At 40.9% G+C, this 11,368-nt stretch overlaps 1 protein-coding gene across 3 annotated transcripts in view; it reads left to right on the forward strand.

Moving 5' to 3' along the window:
• Positions 1–11,368, forward strand: part of disp3 (dispatched RND transporter family member 3) — a 98,256-nt gene that overhangs the window by 14,262 nt on the left and 72,626 nt on the right. For 2 of the 3 annotated variants that reach the window (XM_062050697.1, XM_062050699.1), the window contains exons 9-10: positions 571–732; positions 810–947. In XM_062050697.1, coding sequence (XP_061906681.1) covers positions 571–732; positions 810–947 — 300 coding nt within the window. Of the gene's footprint in view, positions 1–570; positions 747–809; positions 948–11,368 lie in introns of all 3 variants that reach the window. The other variant, XM_062050698.1, reaches the window with a different exon arrangement.

An 11,368-nucleotide genomic window follows, 5' to 3' on the forward strand; every position in this document is an offset into this window, starting at 1 on the left:
ATGTATATATACACACACACACACACATTATATATATGTATATATATAAATATATATACACATACATATATATATATATATATATATATATATATATAAATATATATACACATACATATATATATATATATATATATATATATATATATATATATATATATACACATACATATATACATATATATATAAATACAAACATATATATATATATATATATATATACATATATATATATACATATATATATATATATATATATATATATATATATATATATACATATATATATATATATATATATATATATATATATATATATATATATATATATATATATATATATATATATATATATATATATATATATATATATATATATATATATATATATATATATATATATATATATATATTTATATATATTGTTATATAATTTGTATTTTGGATTTATTTAGTATTTATTAAGGTTGAGGTGTACTGTTAGCAAATCTTCTTGCTAGGAAGTGGAATTGACTGAGAGGAAGTAAATGTGTGGATGTGGACCAATCACAGCAGGCCTCTCCCCCCCAGGTGTCTTCCTCCTGGTCCTGCTGCTGTCTGCTGGCTGTTGCTGCCTGCTGAGGCCAGCTTCTCACGCACCTTTACTGTTTCGCCCGGACACTAACCTCCAGACTCTTCTGGCTCTGAGGAGCAACCTGAGCGGTCAAGGCATCTCCTGCGCCATGTGCTCAGGTGACATAACCCAGGTGAAAACTCAAAACAACACAAAACAGCAAAGTTCTAATAAAAAGGGTGTTTTATGGATTCAGGTGTCTTCATGGAGAAGCCGCAGTCTTTGTCCTCGTCGGGCTTCAGGACGTCCACACATGGGCAGAACTGCAGCGCAAAGACCAGCACTGCTGCTCCTCGGACCACAACACTTGCTAACTTTAGCAGCAACCAAACAGGTGCAACACAAGAACACAAGATGTAATTTTAGTTTTATTACAATGCAAGGTATAACACAATATAAATGAAACTTGGATATACTTTAGAGTAGTCACTGTACAGCAGGCCTAGGCAATTATTTTGACTAGGGGGCCACATTTAGAGAAAAAAATGTGTCTGGGGGCCGGTATAGCTATCTATCTATATATGTATACATATTTATTTATTTATTTATATATATATATATATATATATATATATATATATATATATATATATATATATATATTTGTGTATATATATACACACATATATGTGTGTGTGTGTATATATATATATATATATATATATATATATTTATATATATATATATATATATATATATATATATATATATATACACCCTCGGCTGGGCTGATCAGGCTCCGGCTTGTGTACAAAGCAGCGTACTACTCCATCCGTTTCCCCTCTTGATCCACAACCACCTTGAGGCTTTCTCAGCAGCCTCGCTGATATTTCTGGTTGCTCTTCTCTCCGGCAACCCTCTGATTCCAAGAAGTTTGAAGGCTCGATGCACAGATTGCCCTAGAAAGCCCCTTTGCATGCAGCGGGCCCTCCAGCCGCTGCATGCCTCGACCAGCTCAAGGTATTTGGCCTTCTTTCACTCATAGGCCTCCTCCATCCGGTCTTCCCAGGGGACTGTAAGATCCAGCAGCACAACATGCTTCGTTGAGTCAGAAGTTAAGACAAGGTCTGGCCTCAGTGATGTCCTTGCTATGCGCTCTGGAAACTTCAGCTGTCTGCCGAGATCCACCTGAAGCTGCCAGTCACGGGCTGTGGCTAGCAGTCCGGTTGGGGCCTTACGTCCTGCCTGTGGTTTGTCCCCTGCCTTGACGAAGGAGATGTTATGCCTGACTGGGAGCTAGTGTTTGCTCTGCTGGATTCCAGTGCCAATGGTGTCTGCTACTGCCTTCAGCACCTGCCTTCTCCCTGCACCATCAGCCGTCTCTCTCGACCCTGGGCTTTGTCGTACAGCACATATATGTATATATTTATGTATATATATACATATATACATATATATATATATATATATATATATATATATATATATATATATATATATATATATATATATATATATATATATATATATATACATATGTATGTATATATATATATGTATATATACTGTATATGTATATTATATATATGTGTGAACTTAAAATATAGATATATGTATGTATGTATATATATGTATATGTATATATAGATATATATATGTATGTATGTGTATATATATATATATATGTATATATACTGTATATGTATATTATATATATTTGTGTATATATTTGTGTATATATATGTATATATATATATATGTATATTTGTACATGGATGTCCGCTAACTTTTTGCAACTCAACGCTAAGAAAACGGAAATGCTGATTATCGGTCCTGCTCAACACCGACATCTATTTAATAATACCACCTTAACATTTGACAACCAAACAATTAAACAAGGCGACTCGGTAAAGAATCTGGGTATTATCTTCGACCCAACTCTCTCGTTTGAGTCACACATTAAGAGTGTTACTAAAACGGCCTTCTATCATCTCCGTAATATCGCTAAAATTCGTTCCATTTTGTCCACAAGCGATGCTGAGATCATTATTCATGCGTTCGTTACATCTCGTCTCGATTACTGTAACGTTTTATTTTCGAGCCTCCCTATGTCTAGCATTAAAAGATTACAGTTGATACAAAATGCGGCTGCTAGACTTTTGACAAAAACAAGAAAGTTTGATCATATTACGCCTATACTGGCTCACTTGCACTGGCTTCCTGTGCACCTAAGATGCGACTTTAAGGTTTTACTACTTACGTATAAAATACTACACGGTCAAGCTCCTGCCTATCTTGCCGATTGTATTGTACCATATGTCCCGGCAAGAAATCTGCGTTCAAAGAACTCCGGCTTATTAGTGATTCCCAGAGCCAAAAAAAAGTCTGCGGGCTATAGAGCGTTTTCTATTCGGGCTCCAGTACTATGGAATGCCCTCCCGGTAAAAGTTAGAGATGCTACCTCAGTAGAAGCATTTAAGTCTCATCTTAAAACTCATTTATATACTCTAGCCTTTAAATAGAGTCCCTTTTTAGACCAGTTGATCTGCCGTTTCTTTTCTTTTCTTTTCTACTCTGCTCCCAACCCGGGGTGGACCGCTAGCCTGTGCATCGAATGGGGACATCTCTACGCTGCTGACCCGTCTCCGCTCGGGATGGTTCCTGCTGGCCCCACTATGGACTGGACTTTCGCTGATGTGTTGGACTTTCACAATATTATGTCAGACCCACTCGACATCCAATGCTTTCGGTCTCCCCTAGAGGGGGGGGGGGGGGGTTACCCACATATGCGGTCCTCTCCAAGGTTTCTCATAGTCATTCACATTGACGTCCCACTGGGGTGAGTTTTCCTTGCCCGTATGTGGGCTCTGTACCGAGGATGTCGTTGTGGCTTGTACAGCCCTTTGAGACACTTGTGATTTAGGGCTATATAAATAAACATTGATTGATTGATTGATTGATGTACATATATACATATATATATATATATATATATATATATATATATATATATATATATATATATATATATATATATATATATATATATATATATATATATATGTATTAGAGATGCGCGGTTTGCGGACACAACCGCGAAGTCCACGGATAATCTGCGGGTCGGGCGGATGCATGACGAAAAAAATTGATTTTAAATAGAATCGGGCGGGTGGCGGTTGAACCAATTCGGAAAGAAAAAAATACATAGTTAAATGTTGTTACCCACATACGAGCTCTTACTCTCATACTCTTTGAAACAGGCAATTATTCATCAGGCACTGCTGCAGCTGTCACGCCAAATTTCTTCCCCCCTACAAAAGCCCCCCCCATTTACTTCCGGGGTTGCGTCCAATAAAGTCACAAAGTTGCCGGGGGTCCTTAACCCGCACGCGACTGTCCTGTTTCGCGCCTGTACAAAAAAAACCAATAATCGATTTCTTCAGATTCCAGCAGCTGTCAAAGACGAAGTATCCTTCCAGCGACGGGCAGTCAAAGCCCAAGTGCTATCGATCGCTGTCAATGACGTAAGAGGAAACATGACCACGGAAGTAAATGGGGGGGGGGAAGGTTTTTGTAGGGGGAAGAAATTTGGCGTGACACAACACACCACAACACAACAGCAGAAGAAGAAAAAAATAAAAAGATGGCAACGCCGGCTGCAAACATGGTACGCGACAAACTAAAAAAGGGAATACTAAAGACCAGGGGAAAAAAAAAAAAAATAGTTAACACTTTCTTAATGGAAATGACAATAAAATTATAATAATGATAAATAATATTATCACGCATTAATATCTCTTAGCCTCTAATGCGTGGCCAAGAGATATTAATGTGTGGCACGCATTGAATGTCTCTGCTGCTTTGGATCAGTCTCCTTTCTTTAACAGGCAAAAGCTTTGTAACCTCATTAATGCCTTGCATCGTCTATATTAGATATAGAACAACGGGTGGGTGGCGGGCGGTTGTGGTTTTGATAAAATGTTAGTTCGGGTGGATGACGACTTTTGTGATGCGGTTGCGGATTAAATAATTGCCTATCCGCGCATCTCTAATATGTATACATGTTGTGGCACCTGATTCTCACCAAGACACAGGATTGGGTTTGCAGAAAGCCGAAAAGGGCATTTATTGCAAGTCTTTGTAGGAAGGGCAGGGTGTGGAAGTATCAAACTTAAAGTGTCCATTAACAAACATAAATATCTCCCATCCGGGGCTCTCAATCCTGCACACAGCACACTTCTTTACATGTCATAGGTAATTGCCGCCTGATGCACCTGCCTTGACACAGAGGAGAGCCAGACTTGAATGAGGCAGAGTTAAGAAAGGTTTGTAGCTGGGCCCCACCTGGCCGCGCAGCTGGTGCCACTTCAGGCTGATTGAGCAGGTACAGGGGAATGTACCGCCCCTCGATGATGCGGCCAAGGCTGGGGCGTTGTCTTCCGTGTTCCACTCTGCCTCCATTCCCTGGCTCCTCCCCTGTGAGGTGCCTGCCTGTCAGGCGGTGCTTGTGTGAGACTCCACAATGTATATATCCATTCATTTTTTTTACCGATTGTCCCTTTTTTGGGGTCGCGGGGGGTGCTGGAGCCTATCTCAGCTGCATTCGGGCGGAAGGTGGGGTACACCCTGGTCGCCACCTCATCACAGGGCCCAATGTATATATATATATATATATATATATATATATATATATATATATATATATATATATATATATATATATATATATATATATATATATATATATATATATATATATATATATATATATATATATATATATATATATATATATATATATATACATATATATATGTGTGTGTATATATATATATGTATACATATATATATATGTATATATATATTATATATACATGTATATATGTATATACATTAGAGATGTCCGATAATGGCTTTTTTGCCGATATACATTATTCCGATATTGTCCAACTCTTAATTACGGATTCCGATATCAACCGATACCGATATATACGTCGTGGAATTAAAGCATTATTATGCCTAATTTTGTTGTGATGCTCTGCTGGATGCATTAAACAATGTAACAAGGTTTTCCAAAATAAGAGAACTTCAACTCAAGTTATGGAAAAGAGTGCCAACATGGCACTGCCATATTTATTATTGAAGTCACAAAGTGCATTATTTTTTTTAACATGCCTCAAAACAGCAGCTTGGAATTTGGGACATGCTCTCTCTGAGATAATCCTGATACTCACTACAACTATGGGAAATACTATACTTTGACTTTCACAAAGTGCATTTTTTTATTTATTTTTTTAAACATGCTTCAAAACAACAGCTACAAAAACAATGAAGGCACACAGCTTCAGTCCAGAGTATACTAGAGTAATAAAGTAAACATAAACAATAACATAGTCCTCCTTTAGTGCAAGACTGCCTGGTATACTGTATAAAAGGAAATTATAAACTGGGCTCAATCTGCCCTGCTCTAAAGTATTTGTATGAGTAACACAAATGTGCTGCAAGATAGTGGTGAGTGCTTGAAGTGGCCTAGCAGTCAGCCAGAGATTCTGAAATGCTGCGTTGAGACAGGGCACCTTTAATTGATTGATTCAGACTTTTATTGTCGGTTGCACAGTGAAGTACATATTCCGTACAATTGACCACAAAATGGTAACACCCGAATAAGTTTTTCAACTTGTTTAAGTCGGGGTCCACTAAAATTGATTCATGATACAGATATATACTATCAGATATATACTATCATCATAATACAGTCATCACACAAGATAATCATCAGGGTATATACATTGAATTATTTACATTATTTACAATCCGGGGGGTAGGTTTGGTTGTTATCATCACTTCAGTCATCAACAATGGAGAACAGAGAAATGGACATTGAAACAGTGTAGGTCTGACTTGGTAGGATATGTACAGCAAGTAGTGGACATAGAGAGAGAGAGAGAGATCAGAAAGCATAAGAAAAAGTATCTACATTTGATTATTAACAATCCGGGGAGGGTATTAGTTTAGGGTTGAAGTTGCCTGGAGGTGTACTTTTATTGCGGTTTTGAAGGAGGATAGAGATGCCCTTTCTTTTACACCTGTTGGGAGCGCATTGCATATTGATGTGGCATAGAAAGAGAATGAGTTAAGACCTTTGTTAGTTCGGAATCTGGGTTTAATGTGGTTAGTGGAGCTCCCCCTGGTGTTGTGGTTATGGCGGTCATTTACGTTAAGGAAGTAGTTTGACATGTACTTCGGTATCAGGGAGGTGTAGCAGATTTTATAGACTAGGCTCAGTGCAAGTTGTTTTACTCTGTCCTCCACCCTGAGCCAGCCCACTTTGAAAAAGTGGGTAGGAGTGAGGTGTGATCTGGAGTGGAGGTCTAGAAGTAATCTGACTAGCTTGTTCTGGGATGTTTGGAGTTTAGATTTGAGGGTTTTTTGAGGTGCTAGGGTACCAGGAGGTGCATGCGTAATCGAAAAAGGGTTGAACGAGAGTTCCCGCTAGAATCCTCATGGTGCTTTTGTTGACCAGAGAGGAGATTCTGTAGAGAAATCTCGTTCGTTGGTTGACCTTTTTGATTACCTTGGTTGCCATTTTATCACAGGAAAGATTAGCCTCTAGAATGGAACCCAGGTAGGTGACCTCATCTTTCCTGGTGATAACAATGTCACCCACTTTTATAGTGAAGTCATTGACTTTCTTAAGGTTGATGTGGGACCCAAACAGGATGGATTTCGTTTTACCCAAGTGTATAGATAGCTTGTTGTCAGCAAGCCAGGTGCAAGTCTACAGAGTTCAGCACTGAGGATTTTCTCCACCTGTGACTTGTCCTTGTCTGAAACCAGCAGGGCCGAGTCATCCGCAAACAAGAACTATTCACAGTCGCATGCTGATGACAAGTCGTTTATGTATATTAGGAACAGTAAAGGCCCTAATATACTGCTTTGGGGGACTCCACAGCTTACTTGATCATATTACGCCTATACTGGCTCACTTGCACTGGCTTCCTGTGCACCTAAGATGCGACTTTAAGGTTTTACTACTTACGTATAAAATACTACACAGTCAAGCTCCTGACTATCTTGCTGATTGTATTGTACCATATGTCCCGGCAAGAAATCTGCGTTCAAAGAACTCCGGCTTATTAGTGATTCCCAGAGCCCAAAAAAAGTCTGCGGGCTATAGAGCGTTTTCTATTCGGGCTCCAATACTATGGAATGCCCTCCCGGTAAAAGTTAGAGAGGCTACCTCAGTAGAAGCATTTAAGTCTCATCTTAAAACTCATTTGTATAATCTAGCCTTTAAATAGACTCCCTTTTTAGACCAGTTGATCTGCCGTTTCTTTTCTTTTCTTTTCTACTCTGCTCCGGGGTGGACCGCTAGCCTGTTCATCGGATGGGGACATCTCTACGCTGCTGATCCGTCTCCGCTCGGGATGGTTCCTGCTGGCCCCACCATGGACTGGACTTTCGCTGATGTGTTGGACTTTCACAATATTATGTCAGACCCACTCGACATCCATTGCTTTCGGTCTCCCCTAGAGGGGGGGTTACCCACATATGCGGTCCTCTCCAAGGTTTCTCATAGTCATTCCCATTGACGTCCCACTGGGGTGAGTTTTCCTTGCCCATATGTGGGCTCTGTACCGAGGATGTCGTTGTGGCTTGTACAGCCCTTTGAGACACTTGTGATTTAGGGCTATATAAATAAACATTGTTTGATTGATTGATTCATTGATGCCGTTCACCTCTACCACCTGTTTCCTGCCCTCCAAGTAAGATTGCATCCAGCTCGAGGAGGTTTTGTCAAATCTGATTGCTCTGAGCTTATCCAACAGTATAGCGTGGTTAACGGTGTCAAAGGCCTTCTGAAGGTCCAGCATGACCATGCCGCAGTATTTGCCCGCGTCCACCTCATGTTTGATGTGGTCGGTCAGATAGAGAAGGCATGTGTCAGTTTAGTGGTTAGTTCTGAAGCCGGATTGGAATTTGTACATGACTTTATTAGTGGCAAGGTAACTATCGACCTGTTCATAAACTATTTTTTCCATTACTTTCGAAATGGAACTGAGAATAGAAACAGGTCGGTAGTTGCCAGGTTCCAATTTGCTTCCTTTTTTAAAGAGGGGAGTTACTCTTGCTACCTTAAAATCTTTTGGTATTTGGCCTTGTGAAATTGAGAGGTTTATTATGTGCGTAATGATTGGGGAAATGGTGGAGGCAGAGTCCCTGAGAAATCTGGAGGGGATATTGTCAAGGCCGGTGGCCTTGTTTGGGTGGAGCGCGCTAAATTTTTTAAGCACCTCATCAGCTGAGACCATTTCTAATTTGAAATCGTTGTTGGATACTCCTAGCTTTCTGTAGAAGGCTTTAATGTGTTCTACACCAAAGCGACCAGAGTGGTGGGACAGCTTGTTGACAAGAGTTTCGGCTATGCTGATGAAAAAGGTGTTAAGTCTGCTTGCTACCTCCATTTTGTCTGTAATGAGGGAGTCACCCTCCTTAATGCTGATGTTGGTGAGTCTGGTTTTAAGTTTTTGCCTGCAACCGGGAAGCTGGTTGTTGAGGATTTTCCAGAGCTCACGTGGCTTATTTGTGTTTTCCTCTATTTTGTCGTTAATGTAATTTTTTTTTTTTTTTTTTAAGGATTTAGTCAAGTTGGTTGTCTTATTTCTTAATTTATTGCATTGCTTTTTGAGAGTTGAAAGGAGTGATTTGAGGTTATTATTGGGTTGTTTATCTACTTCTGTTTTACACTTTTGGTATTCGGAGTATTTTCTGTCTCTGTCTTTTATGGCAGCTAATAGGTCCGGATTCATCCATGGTTCAGAGCGAGCTTTGATCCTGACTGTTCTCACGGGAGCCACGTCATTTAGTATCTTTAAGAACGCTGTTTTGAAGCGATCCCAAGCAACATCGACCAGGTTGCTCGTGAGCACAGGGGACCAGTCCCACTCATCTAATTTTAAATTGAAATGATCACTGGAGTATTTTTTAAGGGGTCTGGATTGGGCTGTTATGTGGCCATTGGCTTTGGGTTTAGCTATTTTGCGGGTGCAGAAGGTTAGATAGTGGTCGCTAAGACCACAGATCATGACCCCACTATTTCTTATTTTAGGCCGGTCTGAAGTGAGAATGAGATCTATGGTTGATTGGGTGGAATCACACACCCTTGTAGGTAGTGTTATTAGTTGGGAAAGACCGTGTAGATTACAAATCTTGCTGTAGGATCTGAAGACAGACGCATCTCTGCGTTGAATATCTGTGTTCAGATCTCCAGTTATAATTTTCTCCATATTGTCTGCCCCAGCCAAGCACTCCTCCAGAGCCCCATAGAAATCACTCTGATTAGGGGGTCTGTAAACAGTCCCTATCAGTACCGGCTTAGCGTTTTTAAATTTGATTTCCGCCCACAAAGATTCAAGGTATTTGGGGGTGGATTTCATTTTCGCGGGTTTTGGTCCGGTTGAAAAAAAAGACCATGGTAGTATGAAGGAGCCCCTAAATCCTGTGTATGGTGTCGATGTCGACAGTCACCTTGTTGACCGCCGCCGTGCCGTTCGCCGCCGCGCCGTTCTCCGCCGCGCCGTTTGCCGCCGCGCCGTTCGCCGCCGCGCCGTTCGCCGCCGGGCCGCTGCCTTTACTGATGTCTGGGTCGTCCTCCACCGCCGCCGCCGACCGTGTCAATGAACGGTGCGAAGACCTCTGTCGAGCTGCCGATCGCTGGAGCACAGGTGAGCTTGAGTTGCGATGAGCAGATAGGAGGTCCCGCAGCTAAGTTAGCTTCAATGGCGTCGCTAGCAGTAGCATTTCTAGGCTTCGCCAGGCGGGACAACATTAACCGTGTGGTTACAGGTCCAGGGTTAAGTTCCGTGTCTCCTGAGAGTAGAAGTAATAGTAGTATTGTTGATCTTCAGTCTATCCTTCCAGTCAGGGGCATGTTTCTTCTGTTTCGATCTGCAGTCAAGCACGAGTCTATCACGTTAGCTCCGAAGCTAAAGTGCTTCACCAAATGTATAGTCGATGAGATAAAAATCACTATGATTGTCTATTTCGCGTTCCCGACTCTCATTTTCAAGAGGGTAAAGTATCCGAGGAGGTTTAAAATATAAGTCCGTGATCCACAGTAGAAAAAGGAGGAAGTGTGGGATCATCCGAGTGGTTGTTTGTATTCCCAAACGGGAGCGAAAGAAGATGTGACTGTTCATCTCGGCATCCTCCATTCATTGCAAGCTGCAAGCTGTGCGCCATGCAGGGCAGACTAGCCACACCAAACTCCACCGCAGCTTTTGACATACTGCGTGCGTTGTCCCTGACCACAACGTGGGCTTTCGCCTTGGGGTGGTTTTTGTTGTATTTTAGTTTTTTCTCGGCGGAGTCTTTAAGCGACAACTCTATGGTACTACTTTTTTTCAGTGTTTGCTTATCATCCATCTTCCGCTTGTATGCAACGTGTATCTCCTTATGATTATTGAAGAGGTGGGAGATCAAATTGCTGGTATTAAAGGAAGACGTCTTGGTTCCCCTCGCATAACCAACTTTTTGCAGTCATTGCAATTTGCAAGTTTTTTATGCGTCAGACACACTTTAAAATAATCCCAAACCATAGACATGGTGTCGTTAGTCAGTCACCGAGCGAGCTGGCTTGTTAGCTACGGCTACAGCACTGGCAACAACACACTCTTGTTGTTATGCTCCGCTCGCGGCGGAGCCAGTAAGCCTCTCATGCTGCAGTCGTCAACTCCTGTGTTGTGTGTGGGAGAGGGGAGACGCAACTGCTCTGTACCTCTCCCTACGTCCTTGTTTTACTGGATATGTACCGCT

The sequence above is a fragment of the Entelurus aequoreus genome, linkage group LG06, assembly GCF_033978785.1.
Source record: "Entelurus aequoreus isolate RoL-2023_Sb linkage group LG06, RoL_Eaeq_v1.1, whole genome shotgun sequence".
Lineage (NCBI taxonomy): Eukaryota > Metazoa > Chordata > Actinopteri > Syngnathiformes > Syngnathidae > Entelurus > Entelurus aequoreus.